A 27,919-nucleotide genomic window follows, 5' to 3' on the forward strand; every position below is an offset into this window, starting at 1 on the left:
GAGGGGTGTGGGGAACACAGAGATTAAATATATTAATTTAGCTGGGACACTAGAAGCCGGGCCATCGCTTCATGACCTACACAAATCCACTCCAGCATCTCTATTGATGTTCGTTCTCCGGTAGAATGATCTAAATAAGCGCAGAGGACACATAGGTGTTGTAGTCTCTGGAATAGTGTTTTTCTGTGCTGTTGCTGCGGCTCCTTCTGTCTCATAACTGCAGTTAAGGCTAGGTTCACACTGCTGCGAATTCAAAATCGCGGTAAAATCGTGATTTTACTGCGATTTCGCGGCTGCGGTTGTGCCGCGATTTAAGAGACATCTGTGCAGGGTTCAATGTAAATCGCGGCCCGAAATCGCAAAAAGTAGTACAGGAACTACTTTTTGAAATCGGTGCAGCGCCGCAGATGCGGCGTCGCACTGATTTAGGACGGTGCCATTGCCGGCAAATGCCACCGATTTGACATGTGAAATCGCGTCTCAAATCGTACCCAGTGTGAACCTGGGCTAAACCTTCCATTTTGGCTATTTTGTTCACTACAGCGATCCACTGGCCCACCGTCGGGGGATCTGAACATTTCCATTTTTGAGGGATGCAGATTTTTGCTGCATTCAGTAGGTGTATCAAAATAGATCTCTTGTATCTATGCCGTGAGAGCGAAGTCGTCACATTTCTGGCCTGTTCTCCAAGCGTATATCAGTCAACTTGAAAACTAGATCATGAATCGAGTCTCATAAAGGGGCAGATACTAGGGCATGTCCAGAAAATATGTAGCATGGTACCCCCATCTTGTTGGCAAGGCCAACAATATTACAGTACTAAGGGTTAAAGTGTCATTAAACAAACTGGTATATACATCCTGCATGTACAAAACTGTTGATATTTTAACAGATCCTGTATATAAAATATACAGTATCTACAGACAGTCTAACACTTCCACATCCCCGGTGAGTATAGGAAAAATGTCTTATGGACACACAGAGGTGGCTCAGGAGTGAGCACACATGAGTGCCACCATAGCAAGTGGCTGGCTATGGGGGCACTTGGCAAGGGGGAGGGGCCAGGAGCACCAGTGGGGGACCAAAGAAGAGGAAGATCGGGGGCTGCTCTGTGCAAAACCACTGCATGGAGCAGTTAAGTATAACATGTTTGTTAAAAAAAAAAAAAGTGTGACTTTAATATCCCTTTAAGGCCAAGATGCTGCTCTTTGAGCTGCATTTTTTGCGTTTGCACGGCAACTTATTTTATTCAATTGAATGAGCTGCTGTGCCTCCCTGAAACACAGAGAAAAGGTCCCTGCAGCATTTTAGGCCCCGTTTACACCTGAGTGTACTGGAATCACACGATTCTGCCTGCAATTCCAAAAATTGTAACAAAATTTGGGATGTGTTTTTGGTACCATTATTTCTTAATGGCACCCCTAACACAGTGCGATTTTTGCCATGATTGTCTTGCGTCAAAATGTGCCAAAATTGCCGCACAAACCACGCCAAAATTTGATGCATGCGTTTCTTTTGCGCATCTTAGGAAGCGGAGGAAGGCCCATTCAAAATGGTGCCGTTTCAAAAATACACCACAAATTCCTGCAAAAAAAGTGATGCGGCGGCATCACTTTGTGCCGCTTAGGTGTACAGGGCCTTAGAAATCGCAGCCCACGCAGGAACAGCAAGTGTAGTGCATGTGGTGTGCCAGTGCAATTCATGGTACCCGCATGCTTCTAGCGTGTTTTTTGTGCGGGTAGTTGCGGCTATGGCTACGGGTACAGACCCACAGTGGGAACCACCCACACAGATGTGAACCTAGGCTTACAGAACATTTTACTCCAGGATTTTTCTTTTTCTGAGTATAAACATCAGTAAATGATTGTGTTCGTATTCAACTGGCTTAAAAATATCAACCAAAGTGTGTCTTTTCTGTAGCTAAAGGCTGAGGTTGCTAAGGAAGTTGCTGGGGCTAGAAGAAAGCAGCACCTTTCATCCTTGCAGTACTACTGTGCATTAAATGCCCTCCAATACAGAAAGAGGACAGCAATGCTGGATCCTATACTTGGCTACACCCAAGGACAGGTACATGTTATGTTTTTATTGTTTTCATTTCTATTAACCTATCAAATTTCATTAAACGTTCGGAGGACAGGTTTTTATGCTGTCAGTGTAAACATTTATGCTGTTTTTTTATTTTTTTATTTTTATTGCAGTTATAATTGTCCATAAAACCCATATAATCTTTGTCAAGATCATCAGAATTTGGGTTGCCCCTGCAAAGCTGGTCCTGTATAGTCCGCTAACATCTGTTTTCCATCTGTTCTGATAAATAGGGTTTTCTTCCGTCTCAAAAAACAGAACTTAATGGAGGCGGATGATCATCTACCAATGTCCGCTAGCCCATAGACATACATGTGTGTCTGTTTTTCATCAGCCAATGGATAGAGGAAAAACAGACATACGGGAACGCCTGTGTGAAAGAACCCTTACACTTTAGGGCTTACTCTATATTAGAGTGAATTTTTTTATTTACCTTTACTTACAAATTAGACAAGCTTTCAGTAAATAAATGGACTGGCAGCTAATTTTGAGATTGGTCATGTCAGCCATTGCCCTATACACTATGGCAGTGTTTCTCAACTTCTCAATGCAAATACACTTTTGCACACTGGTACTGACTAGTAGCCCAATGTTTTTCTTCTCCTTCAATTTTTCTCCATCACTCAGCTAATGTGACCCCAATGCTAATTGGGAGGGGCAGGAAAGGGTCAAACAAGGATTCTGCACCAGCAATTATCATCCCCCTTATTAACTGATGTCATTGGTTGTTAGGACTCCGGCAGCTAGAAGGTCGTAATGGTGCACAATAAAAATCTGACTTTGTGTAACTAAAAGGCAGGCTTGTTCCACTCGCTGGCTTGTATACAATTTTTGGGCAATTTTTAGGCATTTTGCCAAGGCACCCCCCGAAGCCTCAAGGTGCCCCGGAGTGCCTGGGTACCCTGGTTGCAAAAAGGCTGCACTATGGTGTTGGATAATGTCCAGAACATAGTTGGCATCTTTTTTTTTTTTTTTTTTTTTTTTATTGCAAAAATTATGTGATGTGATGTGAGGTTCTGTGCTTATCTCATATGTGACTGGTGTTTCTCTTGAACAATGTTTTGCAGATTAACTTTTTTAAAAAAGGATTTGAAATGTTTTCCAAAAAAATGGACGGATTTCTGTCATCTGTAACAAACATGATTCAGAGGTAAGTTATGCGGCAATAACTGTTACTGTTGAGCCCAAGATGGTCTGTGACTCATTGCTTTGAAAAACTTGGCCTGAATTATTTGGCTCATTATCATCTTCTTCCTTTTTTGTTTTTCTTTATACACCTATGTATTTTCTCTTCTCTATACTTTCCCATCAATCTAAACTGATCAGAAAATCCTCCACAAATTTGTTATAGGAGAGGAATATATTGCTTGGGTTCAGTTACTGTATTGTTCCCCGAAGGCTGCCATCAAAGAGTCAGAAAGAGTATCTCTGTACTTTAGCCTATTTTGTGGCACGAGACCGGGAAACTGATCAGAAAAAAACAGGTCTTCTGGCATTCTACACAGTCAAAACTAAATTTCAGGTTCCAATATATACATAGGCCCAGATTCAGAGTGTGGGCGCACATTACGCCGCTGTAGCGCAAACGCAGTACGCCACGCCAGCATAGCGCAGAGAGGCAAGCATTGAATTCAGCAAGCCAGTGCTCCCAACGCTGCGCCAGCATGGCGTGGGATTCAAAGGCGTACGCCGCCGTAGGTGGAAGTGGGCGTGACCCATGCAAATGATGGGCCGAGCGCCAGACAGATACGGATCACGAACTGCGCATGCGCCATGACGTGGACGCATCCCCCTGCGCCTGCTCACAACCACGTCGGAACAACTGCCTAAACTACGCCGGATCACTGCGTATGGCGTGAATGTAACCTACGCCCAGCCAGACACCACGTCCAAGTAAAATAGCCGGCTTGTGTTCCCTGGTGCAGACCTTTGCATGTCTGCTGCTGGGTTGCACCTCCTTTATGGGGAATAACTTTACACCGGACGTACAACTTACGCGCACCTCTCGTAGCCTGCGTCGGGCGCACGCAGGTTCGTGAATCGCCATATTTCCCTCATTTGCATGTTTGAATGGTAATCAATGGGAGCGGCACCATGCACCCAGCCCTAAATGTGCGCCCCACCCTACGCCGGCGTAAGCAAGCTGCGTCGGCGGGGTGTAGCCTGGTTTTAGGCGCATATCTGTTTGTGGGTCTGGCACACAGATACGACGGTTCACATTTGCACTTATGTTGGCGTATCTTGTTATACGTCGGCGTAAGTGCTTTGTGAATCTAGTCCACAATCATAGTCCACAAAGACAATTGTCCTATGCACATGTAGCCATTTATCATGAAGCTCAAATCTCCGTTAATTAGGAAATACTGCACATGAAAAAGCACAGTATTGTTTTTCAAAAAGTCAGACATGGTATTCTATTAAATCGCATGCACTACAGAGCACACAGCTGATATCTCAATGGTTGGTTTGCATAGGTTGATGTACACCTTTCCTTTTTGTAGTATGTCTGATATAAAGGTCCCTTTTTATTATGTCTTGCATAGTAAATATTTAATTATTGTACTGTAATGCACACATGGTTTAGTGCAGATGGTGCTTTGTTCTTCAGAATACCCATGTGTGCCATCTCTTGTTTCTGTAGGTGGGAATAGGTGTTATCCTGTATGCAGAAGAGAATTTACAGTTCTGTATTTAGCATGAAGATTCTGAGACTAAAATATGACTTTCTGAATGAATCAGATTTATAGGTGATCCCAACTTGACCTTCAGTCTTGCACAGTTGTATAGACTCCTCCACTGTACTGATATTGCTTACCCTGATTTTACAACACACAGTGACCTTCTCACAGTGTGCATTAGAAGCTGCAGCAAGATGGAGATCCCATTACCAGACTGGAGAATGTCCAGCATCATCTAGCTCCATGGTTCCCTACCTCAGTCATTGAGTACCACTAACAATTAATGTTTTCAGGATTTCCTTTACCTTGTGTGGGTCCTCTAAATCAGTCAAGGGCTTGGCCACTACTTTTCTCACCTCGTCTTTCAGGACAGCACCTGGAGAGAGCGCAGCTCCACCCACTTCCCAGGAAACACTGCAGTCAATGCTATAACTTCCGCCCCCTTCCACCATGGCCTCAGTTTTAGTGTTTCCTCCGGCCATGGTGGAAGCGCTGCAGGGAACCAGGGGTGTGCTGTTCTCTCCCCAGGCGGGGAAGGTGGTTTTTGTTTGACATACCGGTGTTTTTAGGTTTTAGGAGGTGATCCTCTAGGAGGCTGACTCGACTTCTCCCCCTGACGCGCGGGTGAAGGTTGGGTACTTCTCCTCTTCGGTCCGGCGAGGACAGAGGCTGCTGGGAGGTCCCGCTCCCTTAGTCCGGGCATCGTAGCTTGCGGGGGGGGCGGTCAGGTGCCGTTCTTCGGCATTACGAGGCTCCGGAGCGGAGGGCGTAGTGACGTCCTTTCCGGGTGGAGGCGGGACTTCCGGCGGCTTCCGGTTACGGCGCCCTGGAACGCAGAGAGGAGGAGTGAGCCTCGGCGGTGCTATTTCCGGGTCTGCAGCGGCGAGAGGAACCCGGGAAATTTAAAAAGCTGTCGCACGCCCGCAGCGTTCTGGGGACCATGGAGCCAGAAGACGCAGGGAGGTGGCGGAGAGCAGGGAGCCACAAGCACCAGCCCGGCACAGGTAGGAGACCCAGCGGGTGGTCAATGTACCTGGGTGTTATGTCCCTCTTTTCTGCCCCTTCGGGGGGAGGGGAGCCTGCCTCACTCACCCTAGTCACTTCTGTGGGTGTGTGTAGTTTTCTGGTACAGCGGTGAAGGGTTCTGGTTTTTTATTTGATCACTAGCTGTGTGCACTTGTTGATTTGCTGGTCTGGCACACAAAGGTTAAACATAGCGTTGTTGTCCTTTGTGTCGTTTCAGAAAGTTAAAGAAAAACATAAAGTGGTAGAACCTCCCTCCTTCCAAGAAGCGGTGTGCTACTTGTAAAGCTTCCCTTAAAGGGAACCTGGACCAAACCTTTATGCAAAACTTGTTATTGCGGAGATTGTCAGGGGGGAAGCCTCTACTAGTTCGGCCTCTGAGCAGCCCACCGTCAAGGGAACGGGGGAGTTGCTCTCTTCATTTAGGGAGGTGTTGCACCAGACTTTCCAGTCTTTTCGCTCCCTTCCTGGACAAGGGGTCCGACTAAGGGATCTAAGGCCCAGGGCCAGTACCCCCTCAACATCTAGAAGGTTAGACAGTGAGTCCGAGGAGGAGGAACCTGAAAAAGTTTTTTCAGGATCAGAGGCGGAGGATGAAGAAGAAAGGGATACTTCTTCCTCACGCTATAAACTGTCCATAGAGGAGGTTGATGACCTATAAGGACAATTCATTCTACCCTAAACATTAAGGAAGATGCGACCTCAGCTGTGTCCTTGCATGAACGATGTACCAGGGTTTGGATGAGGTAAAACATCGTACCTTCCCGGTACATAAAGTATTGTCCGAAACTATTAAAAGAGAATGGAAGGACCCAGAGAAGGCACCCTTCTTTTCTAAATCTCTGAAAAGGAGATTTCCTTTCGATGAGGATCCAACGCAGGCCTGGAATAAAAGGCCTAAGCTGGATGCAGCATTCTCAAGGTTTCTCGCAATACGGACCTAGCTTTTGAGGATACAGGTGCCCTTAAGGATCCCCCTGGATAAGAGAGCAGATAGCCTGCTCAAAAAAGCCTGGGATACCTCCTTGATTAATCTCAAGCAGCTATGGCATCCCACTGTGGTGGCCAGAAACCCCTTGAACATTGGCTGGATCAGCTTAAGGGTCACATCGAGGCTGGTACCTCTCGTAGAGAGCTTTTGGAGTCCTTTCCAGTCCCTTATGAAAGCGGTAGGCTATATAGCAGATGCTTCTGCTGAATCCGTTGAAGCTCTCCGCCAGATCCCTCGGCGTTGATAAATTCAACCAGAAGGGCCTTATGGGTTAAGACCTGGCAGGGGGACACAGCCCTCCTAAGCTGAAACCTGAGAGGTGTTACCGTTTGAAGGAGACTTGGTGTTTGGCACAGGGCTAGACACCGTCCTGGATAGGACGGCGGATAGAAAGAAGGCTCTTCCTTAAAAAAGGTTAGATTCGGGGCCCAAGAAAAATTTCCGTCCTTTTTTCCAAACCAAGGGTCCTAAGGAGGCGCAAAGAGGCCAGGGTGGTAGACCCTGGCGGTCCCAGAGGGGCCGCGGGAAGCCTGGGGTGTTATTTCGCTCCCCCAGCCAGCCCGCTAAGCCCCAGTGACGGTCTCCCAGCTGTTGGAGGTCGGCTCCAAGCCTTCCTTCCACAGTGGGTAGAGGCGACGTCCAGTCTGTAGGTCCTCAAACTGATTGCAGAGGGATACGCACTGGAGTTCTCGGGGGAGAAAACCACCGTCGCGGTTTTATGTGACCCAATTGCCCAGGGAGCAAGAGAAGTCTCGGGCTATGCTGGCATTAGTGGAGGATTTTCTCCAACAGAGGGTGATTACGCCAGTACCCCAGAGAGAACAGGGGGAGGGCTGTTATTCCCATATTTTTCTAGTAAGGAAGCCGTCGGGCAAATTCAGGTTAATTTTAAACCTAAAAGTCCTGAATCTAGCTATCCGGTACAAGAGATTCCGCATGGATTCTATATACTCGGTGAGAAAGCTTCTTCCCTTGGGGTGCTTTCTAGCATCAATAGATTTAAGGGATGCATATTTGCACGTCCCGATCAGGACTTCCTCCCAGCGCTATCTGCGCCTAGCCGTCAGAACAGAGAGCGGAGTGAGACATTTTCAATTCAGAGCCCTCCCATTCGGCCTTTCCTCCTCTCCCAGAGTCTTTTCAAAGGTGGTGGCAGAGGCCTTAGCACCCCTAAGGCTCAGGGGATTTCTATAATTCCATACTGGACGACTTCCTGGTGTTCGCCAAGTCGGAGGAGCAGCTTCTCCTGGACCTGAGGAGGACCCAGGCTCATTTGGAAGGGCTCGGGTTGGATCCTGAACCAAGAAAAATCAACTCTAGTGCCCTCCCAGAGGATAGTCTTTCTAGGATACGCTATAGACTCTGTTCAGGGGAAGATCTTTCTACCAGAAGAAAAGATAGAGAAAGTTCAGGGCTGCGGTGAAGACAATTCAGACGAATGTGCCGATTTCTGTGCGCTCAGCCATGTCCCACAAATGGGCTTACTCACGGCCGCCATTCCGGCGGTGCAGTGGGCTCGTCTCCATTCAGGGACCTACAACAGGTGATCCTTCAGAAATTGGACCCATGGGGAATCCCTAGAGAAGAGATTTCAGAGTTCCGTCTTCAGTGAAGAGGAAACTTTGGTGGTGGAGAGGCCAGGCAAATCTGCGCCTAGGTCTGTCTTGGTCCTTCCCCACTACAAGGGTCCTAACTACGGACGCGAGTTCGTGGGGATGGGGTGCTCACCTGAACGGGCAGATGGCACAGGGATCTTGGACGAGGGAAGAGTCCAGAAGGTCCTCAATTGGAGGGAACTCAGGGCCATTTGAGTTAGGGCTAAGGGCCTTCAGGAGCTGATTCTGGACCAACATGTCCAGATTCTGTCAGGACAACGCCAAGCGGTGGCGTATTGTTTCCAGACAGGGGGGCACGAGAAGCAAGGTACTCCTCAATCTGGCCTTACAGACTCTGTCCTGGGCAGAGGTGAACTTGGCTTCCCTATCGGCAGTACACCTAAAAGGCAGCCTAAACCTGCTGGCAGACTTTTTAAGTCGGACGAGGGTTCTGGAATCGGAATGGTGTTTATGCCCGGAGGTCTTCCAAGAGCTAGTAAACAGGTGGGGAACCCCTCAGATAGACCTGTTCGCGGCCCAGTCCAATGCCAAGGTTCCGGCTTATTTTTCTCTAAACAGAATGGGACCAGGCAGAGGGTCTAGATGCGTTAGTTCAACGCTGGCCCTTCCGCCTGTGCTATGCCCTTCCCCCCAGTTCAGATCATTCCCTTTAGTGTTACGGAAGCTTCAGGAGGAGAAGACCTACTCTGATCCTGATAGCCCCGTACTGGCCCAAGAGGCCTTGGTTTTCGAGTCTGTTGGAACTGACAGTAGAAGATCCTGGGTTCTGCCAGTCAGAAGAGATTTACTTTTTCAGGGCCCTCTACTTCATCCAGACGTGAGTCGGTTAAGACTCACGGCCTGGTTACTGAAGAGCTAATTCTTAGCAGGAAGGGTTTGTCCAAACGTTTGGTAGATACGCTACTTAGTAGCAGGAAAGAGGTCACAAGGGCCATCTATTTCAAGACTTGGAAGGTTTTCAATTCTTGGTGTGAAGGTAAAAATTATTCTCCTTTGAATACTTGTTCCGTTTTGGAGTTTTTACAAGACGGTATGGATAAGGGTCTGGCAGCCAGCACCTTGAAGGCGCAGGTGGCGGCTTTGTCAGTGTTTCTAGAGAGACGTTTATCTCTAGAGCCCTACGTCATCAGATTTTTTAAGGCCTTAGCCAGGGCTAGGCCTTCCCCGTTTAAATTTTTCCCCAAGTGGGATTTATCAGTGGTCCTGGGGGGTTTGACTAAAAAACCCTTCGAACCACTGGTAGACGCTCCTATAAAGTTTCTGACTTAAAATTGGTGCTTTTGGTAGCGGTCACCTCAGCGAGGAGGGTTAGCGAGCTTCAGGCGCTTTCCGTTTTGGAGCCTTTTTTGTCAATCTTCCCTGATAGGGTAGTATTAAGAACTGATCCGAGTTTTCTTCCGAAGGTAGTGTCAGTATTTCATAGGACGCAGGAAATAGTGTTACCTACCTTTTGTCCAACTCCTTCTTGTCAGAAGGAGAGGGAATTCCATTCCTTAGATGTTAGGAGATGCATTAGACGCTATCTAGAGGTCTCTAGCGAGTTCAGAAAGGCGAATTCGCTTTTCGTTCTGTTTTCAGGATCCCGCAAGGGGCATGGGGCTTCCAAAAGTACTCTGGCTAGATGGTACGCATGGCTATCCATGAGGCATACAAAGCTAAGGTTTGGATCCCCCTCCGGGAGTAATGGCCCATTCTACTAGGGCGGTGGCAACTTCCTGGGCAGAACGGGCTGGAGCTTCACCAGAACACATCTGTAAAGCGGCAACGTGGACGAGCTTTTCCACCTTTGCTCGTCATTATAGGATGGATTTGCTCTCGGTGTCAGAGCAGTCTTTTGGCAGGAAGGTCCTGCAAGCGGTGGTCCCACCCTAGAGTAAGTACTCGGTTATCATCTCCAGGTGCTGTCCTGAAAGACGAGGTGAGAAAACCTTAGTTAGACTTACCGGTAACGGTATTTCTATGAGTCTTTCAGGACAGCACCGATAACCCGCCCTTTTATTATTAAAGATAATATATATGCTAATGTGTGTAGTTTCTATGTTCTGCTTCTCTAATTTCAGCGTGGCCGGAGGTACTCGTGAACAACTGAGGCCATGGTGGAAGGGGGCGGAAGTTATAGCATTGACTGCAGTGTTTCCTGGGAAGTGGGTGGAGCTGCGCTCTCTCCAGGTGCTGTCCTGAAAGACTCATAGAAATACCGTTACCGGTAAGTCTAACTAAGGTTTTTTTCATGGGAAATTCCCAGAACATGGTCCATTAGGAATACTTAACAAATGAGGTTGGTAAACCCTGAAATAGCCCATTCTGTCTCAGTCTGACTCTTCTTGGCGCACTCTTTTATTCATAAGATTTCAGTTCTTTCAATTATGGAGGTGCAGCTTTAAATGCAGGCATTACCTAGACTGGTCTGCAGGAAAATGCAGCCTGCCTAGGAATGCCCAATCCCCCAGGTTAACACCCACTCATCAAGGCAATTTATTATTTGCATAACTCCTTTCAAGAGTTGACTATCTATCGGGGCTAAGGGCTTTTTTATAGGAGTACTAAGGCAGGGTGCTGTCATGTTTTCAGGAAGCTATGTACAGCATCCTGATGGTCCCTGCTACCAGCCACAGTCTGCCTGTATTGCATAGAGTAACAGAGTAATATGGAAAGAACCAAGGAAGGTAAAATAAAAGCAGACTAACACCCCATGGTGTCGGTATTAAAACGATTTGTCATTTACTAAAAGTCCTATTTGAAGTAATGTGACCCACCTTGCAGGATACAAGGAGAACTAGAAACAGAAGCAGATGCCATGAGGATTTCTCAGCAAGAACTTCTGTCTGGTAATGATGCCATGTATACTCCAGATTATGATGTTACGTCACCGATCATCAACCGAAACCTGATTCAAAAGGCTGGTTATCTCAACATGAGGAGGTAATGTGGTGTTTTCTCTGGAGAAATAAATGAAAGTGATTCTAAACACACACTGTTTAATTTACATTGTTCCTTTTATTTCTGTATGTGGCTGATGGTGCTGTAATTTAATAATAAAGAAATAAATCAAAGTACATTTTTTTTTCTTCTAATTAATAAATAGTTGTCACATGACCCAGATCTTTAACACTGTGTTTGCAGAGAAACAAAAGCAGTAGGAGCTGCTGCTGCTGGTCAATTGTTCAAAAAATGTAATATAGATAAACCAGTTTTAAATTGGCAATACAAAATATATGTGTGTGTATGTATGTATGTGTATATATATATATATATATATATATATAATATATATATATATATATATATATATATATATATATATATATATATATATATATACTAAATAATCTTGCGCACACACACACTATTGTATGTGTGTGAGATTTTTATATATATATATATATATATATATATATATAAATCTCACTCAATAAATATATATAGTCTCTAAATGTCCTTATTTCTTCTGTCTGTAACTACACACAGTAATGCAAGGCTTTTTCCCTGGTGTAAAGAAAGCCTCTTGAGGGGGGAGGGGGCGAGCAGGAGTGTCAGGACGCCCACTAACACACAGCTCCTTTCTCTATCTGCAAAGTAGAGAGTGTCCTGACTTGCCTGCTCGCCCCCTCCTCCCTCAAGAGGCTTTCTCCACACCAGGAAGAAAGCCTCGCGTTGCGGTGGTGAGTTACAGACAGAAGAACAGGAAGTGAGGATTTCTCAGAAGAAATAAGGACATTTAAAAGCAAAATGGAAGGATAAGGTAAGTGAAAGGAGGACTGCACTAAGGTAAAGGAAGCTATTTAGGGAAAAAATAAATTTCCTTTACAAACCCCTTTAACCGTCACTACTTGTATGTCATAGTATGCTAAATGTTCCAGAATTAGCAAGGAGATGTTTCTTGTCAAATGCATTACATGTCTGTCCAGGGTTTTTCAGATGTTGACTGAATTATGCCAAGCATCTGGCCGTTTTTCCAAATCTATCTAGATCGTTTTTCAGGTGGTTTGAATTTGAGACTGCAATTTTATCCACGTCTTATTGTAGGACTTCTGATAATAAATGAGCGTAATATTTAGTGCTGCCATTTGGTATTCTCCATTGTGTTTAATTTAAAGCAAGTTTTAGTAATGAAACCAAATTCTAATTGACAGCAGTTTTGGTAGATGAAAGAATGGTTAAAAGAGAAGTATGGGAATTAAAAAAACAAGCCTACATACTCACCTAGGTGGATGCAGCATTGGTCTGATGCTGCATCTGTTCCCTGCTGCCTCTAAGACTGAGAGCTGAGCGATCAATGACCGCTGATCGCTCCGTTCTCAGTCTTCAGTGAGCCGAGAACTGTGAACGAATGTCTGATGAAAGGACACAAATGTCCTGAACGCGCGCACCGTCCCGCGCCCGGATGTGACATCATACACGCAGTACATTGTGGATACCTGTCCCCTTCTTGTCGGTTCCGAGGGCGTTCGGTTCCCAGCTGTCGCCGCCGCTTGTGGCAAGGAGACCACCACACACCTGCTAGAGTGATGACCGCTCCCACCAGGACCTCCGCGGATGCTATTTAAAAACGACTCTATGTCTTATCTAACGCTCGTCTTGTGAGTAGTTCTTTTGTACTTTTACCATTTTTTTAAATAAAGCTTCTCATCTGCTACGCTTAGAAGGCGCTGCTTCCTGTTTCTCTCGCAACGGCAGGAGCAGCTGGCTCAGGCTCTCAGTTGTGTGCTGAGAGTCTGAGCCAGCTAATGGTCCAGGCATCTGTGGAGATCTGACATTGAGGTCGGGATCTCCTCAAAAGTTTGGTCCGGCAAAGTGACACGCATAACTAAGTGCACTCCTGTGACCCACAGGAGAAGTAGAACAAAAAGAGAGCTTTGGCCCTGCTTTCTCATTTAAGCTAGACTTCGAGATGCCGTTTACCTCAACCTAGTGCTGTTTATTTTCTGTAATTTCCACTTGTAAATTAATCACAATTTTTAAACATTTCAGTAAAACAGGCCTGGTCACCACAACTTGGGAGAGACTATATTTCTTTACACAAGGCGGAAACCTAATGTGTCAGCACCGAGGTGAGGTGGCTGGGGGCCTTATTCAAGACTTGGACAATTGTTCTGTCATGGCAGTGGACTGTGAGGATAGGCGATACTGCTTCCAGATCACTGCTCCCAGTGGCAAGACGTGAGTAATAGAATCGTGTAATTAACTTGAGTGGACAAACCCCAAAAATATTCTCACTTTTCCAAGAAATACACAATGTGGCATAAATGAAAGTGTGTGTGTGTGTGTGTGTGTGTGTGTGTGTGTGTGTATGTGTATATATCCGAAACTTTTTTATTTTTTTTATTGTGGATGGAGTAGGGAAGAGCTAAAACCTGTGTAAATTTAATTATTTTTTTTGCAATCTGTTCTATTGAGACGTTTCTCACGTTTCACGCAACAAAAATAAGAGGTGATTTCTGGTGATGGGAATTCCCCACTTATACAATACCATTGGAACTGGTGTCCCTTACCTCTTCTTCTGGTGAAAAAAATTTGATCTAGAATCGCTTTCTGTCCCAGTAATAATGGAAAGGGTGAATTTGTAATGATAGATATCTTTTACTGTAAATGAACACTATATTAAATATCCCGGTATGCACATCGCTGATGCTTCTTTGTTGTGTCAGACAGTAGACTGCGACTGTCACATGGCTGAAAATTACAGCAAATGCCACATGCATTATAAATGATTGAATTGAGCCTTTGGTCTACTTACAGAGATGTCTGGTTTTGCTCACAGTTGAGAAATGTGATTGTATTTTAGTGGGGCTTGAGAAAGTGTGCTTTTTGAATTTTTTTATACTTCCAAAATATTTTGAACTAGATCTGTCTGATCTCTAGAGAATCACATAACTGAGGTATTCCAGATAATCGTATTTCATTAATTATGTGATTCTCTGCAGATTTTCTTTAATATTTTCCATAAAAATTAGAAAAATGTACTACATGACTATAGTGGGTAAGACGGTTATACTGCATTCAGTAAAGTGAACAGCTGTGGTTGTAGTTCCATCACATGACTTTGACATATCCTGTGTAATTTTTGGGCTGTGGGCACGTTTTTTACTATCGCCTGAGAGGAAGAAAAAAAAGTTTGCTTTTTGCCAAAATTATACTTTTTTAAATAGGTGCGATCGTGTGCTATGCGAGGTAAGCCTGCGCTTAGTACGCCCACCCCCCCTCCCACAAAAACCACCACACTTACACGCACTCGAAATTGGGTTAACATGCACGCACTTTGACCACGCAGTCTCTAAAAGCGAGGCGAATGGACTAAAGGGGCTGGTTGAGCGGGCTAGATCCTCTCACTCCCTTATAGGGAGTCCCTCTGCCCCGTTGGGCTTCAAAGTGGAGCAGGTAGGAGGGGCGGCTATGTGGGAGGACCCCCTCACACACCCAACATTGCCACCTGGGGCTTGGAGAAAGGTGGCAGATTGCCTCTGGGGGAGGCCTGCCTACTCCCAACTCTGCAGTCGGCTCCTCTCTCGAGTACATGCACAAAATACACTTAAAAAAAAATGGGTGCGATCGTCTTTCATTCAAGTTTGTAATAACTAGTGGTGTGTTCCGAATGGGTATGTCATGCTTGTCAAAGCCTATCACTGGTCACGAAATTGGAAAATGTTGTGTAATTCTGTATAGCTTGACAGTTATTTCAAGCCTAGGTGTCCCGTGGAAAGAGCTCTTTCAAGTTCTACCCAACAAACAGAGCATGTCATCTGCTTCTGGTTTAGATATGTTGCTTGTCGTACATGGGTATGGTAATTAGGACTGTCATGCTTGAGAAGATTCTGATGGAAGCCGTTATTTTCAGTTTATGTACCACTTGCTAGCTCCAGGCAGTGATTCTCTGGTGGTTTGGGTCCAGTGGCTAGAACTAATGTTGAGACGCAAGTTGGATGTGGCTTAGTTGCATCAAAGCCTTTTCACACAGGTGTTCGCTTTGTGACATATTCCTTTAAAGAATCGCTGTTCTGTGTACTTTTCTAGGAGCATCATCCTCCAAGCAGAAGAAGAGGGAATATGAAGAGGTAAGTTGCTGCTGGCTGTCATTCTCAACAACTTTCTTCCCTTACCTTTTTATTTACAAAAATATAATTTATCTGAATTATAAACAGGAAATGCAAAACAGTCTTCGGCCTCTAATTTGGGGTAAACACAGAAATGAGTGTCACTTAAAGAAGCTGCTAGCAGGTTTCTTAAAGCGGTTGTAAACCGCTGAGGAAGGTGTTTTTTTTTTTTTTTCGTTTTTTTTTTTTTTTTTACGTGTAAAGGCAACATGTGCTGGTGTACATTGCATTATGTGAAACTTGCCTTAAAACGAAGCATTCTAGTGATGCAATGTCACCACTGGAGACCGCTTTCATCTTCACCACGGACTCTGGCTGTGTAACTGGCTGGAGCCGCAATGACCGTTTACAGTCCTATAACTGAGGTGAGCGGCAAAGCGTGTCTTATGGCAGAGGTCAAACTTCTGGCACCAATTTTCAGTCTTCGTTGATGCACATTGGGTGTTATTAACGAAAGGCAAATCAACTTTGCACTGAAAGTGCACTTGGAAGTGCAGTTGCTGTAGATCTGAGGGGGACATGCAAGGGAGAAAAAAAAACTTTTAGCTTGCACATGATTGGATGATAAAATCAGCAGAGCTTCCCCTTATTTCAGATCTTCCACTCAGATCTACAGAGACTGCACTTCCAAGTGCACTTGTAGTGCAAAGTGGATTTGCCTTTCGTAAATAACCCCCAGTGTCACTTTTTGGAATCCTGATTTCTATATGAACTTTTTATGATTTTTTTCCTTTCCGATGACTATATATTTGTGTATTAATATATTGGATTAGTAGATGTATTAATTGTGATATTTAGCGCTGCGCTATTCTTTGTAATATAAAGCAGATTATTCAAGATGCCAGCTCATATGTTTTTATACATTCCAGAGTGCCCTGGGATCCCCAACCATGGTATACTGAAAATGCCTTTATTGTATCTTGAATTGCATTCAAAATAACTGGACGTAGTTGGAGAGATGTATGCTTGAGTTATTAGACCACCTGCATATATTTATATTTATATATTTTTTTTCTTTTGGTTTAGTGGATTTGTGCTATCAATAACATTTCAAGACAGATCTACTTGACAGATAATCCAGAGGTAATTCATTCATGAGGGAATATTCTGGTGGCGCTGTGAGTTCGCCTTAATGGTCTGACTGTTATCAATTTCTCTATTAGGCTGTAGCTATCAGGTTAAACCAGACGGCTCAAGAGGCAGTTACTCCCATCACCAGTTTTGACAAGAGACTTGAAAATACACAGAACAGGTAAAACCCTTTTTATATGCATTGTATTTGTTACATTCCAACAGTCTTAATGCTTTTTTGTGTTTACCCCTATTTATCATGAGCTGAACTAAAAGATCTATGACTTTTTCTACGTACACAAAAGGCATATTTCTCTCAAATATTGTTCACAAATCTGTCTAAGCCTAGGTTCACATTGAAGTGATTTGTCATGTGATTTAAGAGATCAAATCGCATGAAAAGACGCAGCCGTAGGCGGCAATGGCACTGTTCCAATCGGTGCAACACTGATTTTGCGCCGCCACACCGAATTGCAAAAGTAGTTCCTGCACTACTTTTGCTGATTTCAGGTACAACTTCAATAGACATCTGTGTATGAAGCCACACAGATGTCTATCAAGTAGCACCTGAAATCGCGCAATTTTAAGGTAGCATCAATGTGAACCAGGGCTCAATCTGTGTTGGTGAGCATTTTTTGCCCAGATAATCCATCCACCTCACAGGTGTGGCATATCAAGACGCTATTTAGACAGCATGATTATTGCACAGATGTGCTTTAGGCTGGCCACAGTGAAAGGCCACTATAGAGTAAAATGTGCAGTTTTATCACACAGCACAATGCCACAGATGTTGCAAGTTTGGAGGGAGAGTGCAATTGACATGATGGCTGCAGGAATGTCCACCAGAGCTGTTGCCCTTGATTTGAATGTTCATTTCTCTACCATAAGCCATCTCCAAAGGCGTTTCGAAGGATTCAGCAGTATATCCAACTGGCCTCACAACCGCTGACCCCACCAGCCCAGGACTTCCACATCCAGCATCTTCACCTCCAAGATTAAAGAATTTCTGCACAAACTGTCAGAAACCGTCTCAGGGAAGCTCATCTGCATGCTTATCCTCCTCATCAGGGTCTTGACCTGACTGCAGTTCGTCATCGTAACCAACTTGAGTGGCCAAATGCTCACACTCAATGGCGTCTGACATTTTGGAGAGGTCTTTTCTTCACGGATGAATTGGTTTTCACTATACAGGGTAGATGGCAGACAGCATGTATGGCCTTGTGTGGGTGAGTGGTTTGCTGATGTCAACGTTGTGGATCGAGTGGCCCATGGTGGCAGTGGGGTTAGCAGGCATATGCTGTGGACATCGAACACAGGTGCATTTTATTGATGGCATTTTGAATGCACAGAGATACCGTGATGAGATATTGAGGCCCATTGTTGTGCCATTCACCCTTGACCATCATCTCATGTAGCAGTATGATAATGCATGGCCCCATGTTGCAAGGATCTGTACACAATTCCTAGAAGCTGAGAACATCCCAGTTCTTGCATTGCCAGCATACTCACTGGACATGTCACCCATTAAGCATGTTTGGGATTCTCTGGATCGGCATATACTACGGCGTGTTCCAATTCCTGCTAATTTCCAACAACTTCGCACAGCTATTGAAGAGGAATAAACCAACATTCCACAGGCCACAATTGACAACCTGATCAACTCTGTGACTGAGATGTGCTGCACTGCATAAGGCAAATGGTGGTCACACCAAATACTGACTGTTTGGACCCCCCCAATATGGTAAAACTGCACATTTTTAAAGTGGTCTTTTATTGTGGCCAGCCTAAGGCACACCTGTGCAATAAACATGCTGTCTAATCGGCATCTTGATATGCCACATATGTGGGGTGGATGGATTATCTTGGCAAAGAAGAAGTGCTCACTTACACAGATTTAGACAGAAATGTGAACAATGTTTGAGAGAAATGGGCCTTTTGTGTACATAGAAAAAGTCTAGATCTTTGATTTCAGCTCATGGTAAATAGGGGGCAAACACAAAAGTGTTGCATTTTTGCTAATTTTGCTCAGTGTGTATCTTCTATTTTCCCCCTATTTTTAGTTTTGGACAGAGTGGGGAAGACACAGAATGTCTATCTTTTTTTATTGTGGTCGATGTCCCCATTTGGGATATTTCCCCTCACTACTTGTTGGGAAAGAAGGCAAGGGTAAATCTTCCCAGTGTCAATACAGACTTTTACATAACTAAATTTTATAGTAAAATGGGGAATACCGTATTTATCGTGGTATTGCGCACTCCGGCGTATAGCGCGCACCCCTAAAGTGGACCCGCATTCCTGTAAAAAAAAAAAACATTTTAGTACTTACAGTTTTAGTGTCTTGCATGGCGGCCTCGTCGGGTCCGGCGTCCTTCTGCGGTGTCCTCCCCGCTCGATCCCCGCAGCCGGGGATATACCGAGCGCAGTACACTCGTGTATAGTCGGGCAGGCTCAGCTCCTCTCGCGCTCACGTCCTGGACGTACAGGACGTGAGCGCGAGAGGAGCCGAGCCTGCCCGACTATACACGAGTGTACTGCGCTCGGTATATGCCGGCGCAGTGTTCAAACTCGGCGCGGGTATCGGCGTATATCGCGCACCCAAGATTTTGCCCTGATTTTCAGGGCAAAAAAGTGCACGGTATACGCCGATAAATACGGTAATTAGAACGTTTGTCACGTTATTATTATAGTCTGTGACTTCTTGCCCCCTTGACGATTGCTCCTTACAGAGAGGTAATAGGAGAGAGGTAATATCTCTCCAAGGGATAATGTACCGCAATAATAATTCGGCAGAAGTATTTACCTTTTTCAAGTCTTTTCAAAACTTTAGAAAAGACTGGAGTCTGACTTTAAATATACAGTATTTGATGACTTGTGCTTGTTCATTTTATCTGTGCAGTGAAAGCTTAAGACAGGATGTACCACAAAGAGAGCCTACTAACCATGTGACTGAAGATGGCACAGAGGAACTGCAACCAGAGCAGTTAATAGTTCCGGGCACACCTATTCAGTTTGACATTGTTCTGCCAGCCACTGAATTCCAGGACCAAAACAGAGGAAACCGGTATAAATTGTCACTGTCACAACTGTGCACCTTTCTCTACTTAACAGTTTAACTTCTAGATGAGAACTGTAATTTCAGAAGAAAAACTCTACTCCATCTATATTGGGAAATTACTTTGGTGAGGGTGGACAAGACTAGAGTAGGCTCAAAGAAAAGGTAGTGATTAAACTAGGTAACGCTGGTTGTCATTTATACAGACTCAGATTTAAGTCAATACAGAAAGCGAATAGTACTATCAGTAATAGTGGGACAGCAGGGTAAATGTCATGTATGCAAGAATAAAAGTTAGATGCGCAAAGTGGAAAAAATAGCACTGGACCAGTAAGGTTAAATTGTTATTGCTATCATAATTGATGTTGATGCAAATAATCTGGTTTCCGGGGCAGGTGGCTTCTATATCCCAGGGGAGCTCAACGGTCTTCTTGGCTTGTAGTGTAATGTAATAAAATAAGTTAGAGTGCCACATTCCTGCTTGGAGGTTCAGATTTAACTTTATTCCCAATAAAGACAGACGGACTATCCATAAGTTGCCAATGCATTTGAGGATCCAAAAATACCCCCTTCGTCGGGTCATTGAAAACAGTGAGAATAGACTAGAGGTGAACTAGAACTTTTAATATTCTTTCCAATGTGATTACAAGTAAAGGCCTTGTCGGCAGCTGGTTGGCTACTCTTTGAATCGTCCCCCTCACTTTTATTGGCGGTAAAGTTGTATCTGGACCCCTAAGCAGTGGAGTGGTGCTTCAATTTCATTTTTCTTACAGAAAAAAAATTAGAGGCACTCTGTGGGTTTCCCTCTTTTCAGTGTTCTACTTTAAGTGCTAAATTTTCATTTGAGAGAGGCATGCCATTTATAGTTTATAAATTGTCTAGACATTTTTACAGGTCAGTGATGCAGAAAATCTTCATGATAATACAGTAAAGTTGGTACAATATCATGCAGCGACAATTTACTTAAAGTGTTTCATGAAGTATACAATAAAGCCTCCATAATAGAAGTGCTGTGTAGTACAAATTGTACAAATTGTTGTAATTTCAGGCGCACAAATCCATTTGGAGAATCTGAAGACACCGGTGAAAACCCGGCAGAGGAAGGTAATACATGTACATTATCAATATTAATAGACCAGGTCAGAAACCAGCTTACAAAATGCTAAAGTAAAGCTGAAGTATTGAGTAATTTTTTTTCTAGCTTAAGAAGCATTGACAGAACACAGATTTGATGGTGTCTCAACTCCCCAAGAAGCTTCCAATTGCGTTGCTTTCCTGTGTACATGTCCATGGGTCTCTTTATAGTTGTTTTTTATCCAAGATTCAAACAGTTTTTCCAATTGCATCCAATTAGAAAATATGTCCCCATTTTGGGACTCTTTTTGCAAAAAACCTTTATAAACAGATCCACTTCTGTGTATGTATTTTAATATTCTTAAATTATAATTGGTGGTATTATGGCATCTTTAGACATTGCCAGTTGTTATATAATGGCTGCACCGGAGTCTCTGGGAGTGGCGGTATGCTGCAGAGACTGAAAGGTTATCCAGGACAATTGTATTGAGCCACTTGGCTTTTCTGTTTGGAGTTCAACAATGCTCTGTAATGGGAGTATTAATGTAGTAGAACTATGGCTTCCCATTAAAAGAACTAATTGTGCTATATGTGCATCTGCACTTAGTTTTCTCTTATTTCCTTTTGTCCCACAAATATGTGCCAGTAATGTCCACCTATTGCAGCTTCCTGTGATGGTGTGGCAACTATGCTGCATTGCTCCTGAATTGACAGAATTACTACTGTCGTGTAGACACTTGCACTACAGTGGGATGAAATAAATGAAAATGTTGTAGGAAGCGTAGCGATCAGCATTGTTACTGCTGATTCACAAGCCTCTAGCCCAGTGATGGTGAACCTTGGCACCCCAGATGTTTTGGAACTAAATTTCCCATGATGCTCATGCACTCTGCAGTGTAGTTGAGCATCATGGGAGAAGTAGTTCCAAAACATCTGGGGTGCCGAGGTTCTCCATCACTGCTCTAGCCTATCAATCATCACCTGGCCACTCATAGTCCTGACAACTGCTTCCTGGTTTGACAGCATTGGTCTCTGTTGTTAACACATCCCCCCCACTCAACTGTGAGCTACAGTGTCTGGGAGAAGGAACATGTTATACACAAATCATGAAGAGTTTTGCTCGGTCAAGGAAGGTAAATTACGTTCTTTCTTTGTTTTTATGAGGTTTGCGCCTCATAGAGTAATTGGTAACGTATCACGAGGTCTGAAATGTAATAAACCTTGTACACAACATGATCAAATTCGAGATTTTCCTAGCTTGTGACGGAAAATATTGATTATATGAAGACAGGAGGCGAGTATCTTATGCATTATCTTTCTTTAATAATGCCCATAGCAGAAATACAGTAAACATTTATTGTAACTTAAAAGAAAAAATTCAAAGAACTACCCTTCCCAGCAGTCCCTGTGCCAGCGTAGCCCCTCCCAGACCGTAATCTATATAAGGGACTGTCTGAGGTAACCTATTCCTCTTTCTTCATGCGAATTAGTGTAAACAGGAACCGAAAGTCCAATTAGACATCTCGGCTGCCGGGAACCTTCCGACCGGAACACAACATCTGAATCTGGAGGAAACGAAAGGACAAGGCCAACACGGACCAACTTCATCCCAACGGGGACTATAGGAAAACCAAAACCATTCGGAGCCGACCGGTCAGTCGTCTTCAGGAACATGGACCAACGGATTTAGTCAACGGCATCCCGACTCCGGAACGTAGTAGGAGCCTCCATCTGCGGTGAACTAGACCCATGGATCGAAACGGAACAGCAATCCCGACGGGGTTAGTGAAAACGAACTCCCGGGGCGTACCAGCCTCCGACTTGCAGGGTGTGTGGTTCAACAGTCTAGAACGAGAGAGAGACAACCTCGTGACAGGGTTGGGTCGGGAGGGAAGATACTCGCCTCCTGTCTTCATATAATCAATATTTTCCGTCACAAGCTAGGAAAATCTCGAATTATACCTCAGACAGGAGGCTCATATCTTATGCAAGTTCAAAGCTATAACAATGCATATATAGATGATAACAAATGAAACAACTACAAAATTGATAAAGATATGTGTTCCTCCGATCCAAGCAGAATTGGCGGAAAGCAATCGTGGTTACCAGTCCGCCGCTAGCCGTAAATCCTATAGGGAGCCGCCCGGGGTGATGACCTAGGAGCCACCGCTCCTCTGGAGGGGTGGGCGCCCAACGGGGTTACGTAAGACCCTGCCATTTCCATGATTGATCGTACCCCTCTGGCTAGCGTAGCTGAGGAAACCGGAAACTGAGGTTTAGCGTAGGAATGAGGAGTAGGAAGAGATGCGAAGATCGCAGTGGGACCGTGAAGGACTAAGAAATCCGTAGACAACGGAGTACGATGTGCGGGGAAGAACGGGTAGAAAAAACCGATGAAGTCCCGCCGCTGTCCTACGCACGACGGAAAAACCCAGACTCTCCGAGGCGGGATCCGACGCCTGGAATGGCCAACATCGTGACACCCGATATGCGTCTGACGGAATCAGACACGCGGGGGCAGTAGCTCAAACGACAATAACCTCCGACAGAGTGAGATTGTCCCCCCAGTCCTGGCGCGTGGTCAGGACCACTGATCACCTCCCAAGAGCGTTGATACCCTGGGTGTGATGGGCGTTGAAACTTAACGCTTACTAAGTCGGTACACCATGGGTGTTATCCCACCGGTAGTAAGTCTACAAGGGAGCGGTAGTCCGAGTTCGCAGCGCGGAAGGCGCAGGGGAGCTATAGGTCCTCCCGGACTCAAACGAGTCCACCAGGTAGTTGGTCATCTCAGACGAACACCTTCATGAGGTTAACTTGTCGTTGATCACCAACTAACCCAGAGTCCTCCGGATGATCGAAATGTATATCTAGTCCCAAGGCCTAGATCAAGGCAAGTGGAACCCCCGTTATAAAAGAAAAGGTCGCTGTCCGTGAGCGACACCCCGAAAACCCAACCATGCGAAGAGAAGTAGGACGTGCGTCGTGAATAGAGGGTGCAGATCCCCGTACAGACTGGGGAGAGAAAGGATCCCATAAGGGAGCAAGGGCCAGGAACACTGACCGGTGCAGTCGTCAGTCGATGGAATTGGGCGGGTAACGAGAATTCCAATCTAACACCATAGCGGAAGTGCCTGGGGTACATTTTGCAGCTGGAACGATGTCGCGTTCCAGGCAGAAATGTCAGAGATCTTGCTAGATCCGTTAGGATTTTGGGTCAAGGACCCCCCAAGCGAAGGTCGTACTGGACCGCGGATACGGTGTCCATACGCAAGAACACACCGTAGGTGGACGTGTGTGGCATTAGAGTCCTGATGGCAAGACGGTCGTCAGGATTTCCACGTGTGAACGTGCAGCAGAGACTCCGCTGTGGGCCACGCCCCTCCTGTGGACGAGGGACCGCATCGAGTACCCCAACCGAGGTGGTTGGCAACCTATTCCAAGATGAATCCGTCGTGGAGTTGCAGGTGGACCTGCCGTGCCGTCTGTCGACCTGACGTAGCCACCACCGTAGTTCAATTATGGCTTCCGTGTCCAGAGTGACGACGTCTGCACAGTGAAGCCCCTGGCAAAGACGTAGGGACTGAGACTCTGAAGGTCTCGATAGTGAAAAGAAGCTGGACAAATGGCCTGGATTAACGCCGGAAACAGGCTGACCAGGCGAGCCAGTCCGCGTAAGGATACCCGTCGTTAGCCCAGCACGATACTGACCTCGTGCAGATGGCGGCCAAGTGGTCATGGGTAGCTGAAGGATCACTAGGTTGGTGTCCACCAAGAACCCTAAAACTCTACCTCCTGAGATGGGGAGAGGATAGATTCCCCGTGATCTATGGGGAACTGTCCCGGAGGCGTGTTCGTTCGCCAGGCCAGGGGTACGAGCCATTAAGAGTAGGTCGTCCAAGTAGATAATCAACCTCACCCTTTGTGTCGCAGAATGTCGTCACTGTATACAGTAATTACGAGAGATTTCTCAAGTTACTATCGGGCGATAACCGCCCTCCTTTCCTGACCAGGAAGAAGTTGTTGGGGAAACCCGGGGAGAGCGGGTCCGTCTCCACTATCGTTTGGGTGAACCAGAGGCCCTGCAATTCGTTGTCTATTAGGGCGGTGTTCAGGTCTGAAGACCGAGGAAAGAGGGACTAGGTCCATCTCCGGTCCTATAATCCTGATAGACCGGCACTGTACCGTGTTAGACTTTGATGACGTTTGGGCTCATCCGGGATGGAATAGAGCCCTACCGTCTTGGAATATTTTAATCAGCGTGATCCCAACTAGCCTGCCCTCGGTGGTCGGACCGGGGTCTGATTCGGCTAGGTGAGACAGCTGGGGAACAAGTCACGTTAAGATTCGAGCGGCGGTGTCCAGTCGGACCCGTAGTGTCCACGCATCCCAGGAGGCGACCGCCCGTTGGGCCCAGCCCCGATTTGGGACAGGTCAGTCGGCTGTTCAGCGGCGTGGCCCTGGTCTGTATGATCCAAAGGACCTCTCTATTCCCAGCTTGGGAGATTTCCCGTGTATGGTGGGATACCCCCAGGGTATGGGGTTCACCTTGGGAGTGTGCACAGCCATAAATGGTAAAGGAAGGGGGTTACGCCCTGAAAATGATTCGGTGAGTTTTTCGACCGATCTCCGGGTCCATTATGTGATATATTGGATCATTTTGGGCGGAGGTGCCCAGTCATCGGAGTGTGGATGGCATATCGCCCCCGGATCTATAATGGCTCTCTACGAGAATCCATAGAGTGTCACCCTGGGAACAGGGTTGGCGTCGTCATAGAGCGCCATGTGCCCACTGCCCTAACACTCATCATCATTCTCATCATCTACAACCTCAGACTCAAGGTGTTAGCCGCCTCAGACTCCGCGGACAACTCTGGAAGAGTCCACGAATGGGTCTGGCTTAGTCCGTCTAACGGATCGCTGCCTCTGCATCTCCCCGAGGCTCGGGGGTAGGTCGGAGTCTGGGAGGGCAGTGGGTCGGCAGTCCGGGTAGGGTACTGCCTGGGACATATTATTTACTTCCCCTGTCGGAGAGTCAAGGGCCACAGAAACGTGGCAGCGTTTTGGAACGCCCAGCCCTTCTCAGGGGCGGTAGACCGTTGCCGGATGGTCGGGGCATATGGTGTGCAGGCGGGGGTAACCGACGCCATGGTCGTAAAGATTGGTTTACCGATCAGTTTTGGCAACTGTGTAACACTGTTGAGATTTGGCCTCCTAGGACTGTGTCCACCCTATCCGGGGTACCGGCATGAACAATGCCATGATATTCATTAAATTGTAGAATCTTTGTACAATTCAATACAATTTTTCTCAAATCGCCTTTCAGGACAACCTTGGAGAGAGCGCAGCTCCGCCTCTTCTGTAGGAAACACCCACAGGCTTTAAATCCCTCCTCTTCCACCATGGCTTCAGTTATTGTGTTTCCTCCGCCATGGTGGAAGCATCAGGTTGGAGCCAGGGAGCTGCGTTCTCTCCAAGGCTGGAGACAGGCTTTTCCCTCATTGATTTACCTTTTAGGTGGTGACTGAACCATCCCAGCTCCTCCGCTGTACCTTTAAGGGGGGATGCTCCGGAGTCCTCTGGTCTCGCCTGCTCACGGGAGCTTTAGGATCCATAGGGGACGCTGCGTCTGGTGCCCGGAGTCCGCAGGTTTTGACCCCGGTGGTCGGGCAGGTACCGTTTCTTTCAAGAAACATGTCCTGCATGTCGGTTCCGGGTCCCGGTCTGGCGGGTGACGTCACGCCGGCGACGCGGCGTTTCCTGTGGAGGCGTGGCGCTCGTGGCTCCTGGCGCCTGGAACGCAGGGACTAGAGGGCGGGTTCTCTGACCGGCGCTTCCGTTTCCGGCTCCTATTGATGACGCGGAGCCCGGGAAATTCAAAAGCCCAGCGTTTTCCTCTACAGCTGTCTCTCTGCAATGGAGGAAAGAGTTACAGCGATGGCGGATGCAGGCGCCGTCAGCACCGGTCAGGCCCAGGTAAGAGGGGTACAATGGTGCCTTTATTCTTATCCTTATGGGCTTTCTATTGTGTTTGGTTGTTTTTTCCTCCTTATGGGAGCCTGCTCTGCTCTGATGGAAGCCTATGCTGGGCCATCTAGCAGAAACTCTGGTGGTTGCTATGTTCTATCTTTCTTCTTAAAGGGGACATTCTTTCACTCTGGTGGTATTAGCACGGTGGTGGTTTCCCTTGCTTAGCTAAGAGAGCTTTGATTTAAGTCAGTTTAATTTCTCGTTTCAGGAGAAAACTGCTAGTAAATCTAAACCAGCAAATCCACCAAGCCAAAGGAAATGTCCTTCCTGTAAAAACCCTTTGAGAGACTCTTGGCAGAAAGCCATGTGTAGATCATGTATTAAAGACCTAGTTGAAGAGGAATCTTCTCAACAAATTAAAGAATTATTTTCATCTGTCAAGGAACTCTCGGACTCACTTAGTTCAGTGAAATCCATGCTAGTGCAGAGTGCGGTCCATACTGAGCCCCAGCAACCACCAGCAAGCCCAAGAGCTTCCACCTCCAGGCCGGTAGTGGTGGACTCTGGGGATGAGGGGACAAGTACTCTTCCCTCACTTGTAGACTCTGAGGAAGAGGAAGAAGAGGATGCATGCAGAACCTCTAAATATAAATTATCCCTGGAGGATGTGGATGAACTTTTAGGTGCAATCTACACTACCCTTGACATTCAGGAGGAAAGAGTACAACTATCAGTCCATGATAAAATGTACCAGGGTATGGATGACTCCAAACATAGAGTTTTTCCTGTCCATAAAGTGTTATCTGACACAGTTAAGAAAGAATGGAAAGACCCGGAAAAAGGTCCCTTCCTTCCTAAATCTCTTAAGAGAAGATTTCCCTTTGAAAACAAAGAAACTGAGGTTTGGAATAAGAAACCCAGAGTGGATGCTGCCTTTTCACAGGTTTCTAGAAGGACAGATCTGGCCTTTGAAGACATGGGGGTCTTGAAAGATGCGATGGACAAAAGAGCAGATGCTCTCCTTAAAAAAGCTTGGGACTCCGCATCCGCCAGCCTTAAACCAGCCATGGCTTCCACGGTGGTAGCAAGAAACCTGGAATGCTGGGTAGAGAAACTGAAGGGCCACATTGAAGCAGGCACCCATAGGAAAGACCTTTTAGACTCCTTTCCTCTAATCCTTAATGCAATTAAATACATGGCTGACGCATCAGCCGAATCAATTAAAATGGCAGCCAGATCCTCAGCACTTGTCAATTCAGCTAGGCGTG

At 45.9% G+C, this 27,919-nt stretch overlaps 1 protein-coding gene across 1 annotated transcript in view; it reads left to right on the forward strand.

The window, feature by feature from the left end:
• The window catches only part of APPL2 (adaptor protein, phosphotyrosine interacting with PH domain and leucine zipper 2), a 104,411-nt gene that overhangs the window by 52,151 nt on the left and 24,341 nt on the right, over positions 1-27,919 (forward strand). The window contains 10 exon segments of the mRNA XM_040344243.1: positions 1,921-2,067; positions 3,153-3,235; positions 11,157-11,315; positions 13,365-13,553; positions 15,405-15,425; positions 15,427-15,445; positions 16,511-16,567; positions 16,648-16,736; positions 19,452-19,616; positions 20,656-20,711. Of these exon segments, the coding sequence (XP_040200177.1) occupies positions 1,921-2,067; positions 3,153-3,235; positions 11,157-11,315; positions 13,365-13,553; positions 15,405-15,425; positions 15,427-15,445; positions 16,511-16,567; positions 16,648-16,736; positions 19,452-19,616; positions 20,656-20,711 (985 nt within the window).

The sequence above is a fragment of the Rana temporaria genome, chromosome 3 (assembly GCF_905171775.1).
Source record: "Rana temporaria chromosome 3, aRanTem1.1, whole genome shotgun sequence".
NCBI lineage: Eukaryota > Metazoa > Chordata > Amphibia > Anura > Ranidae > Rana > Rana temporaria.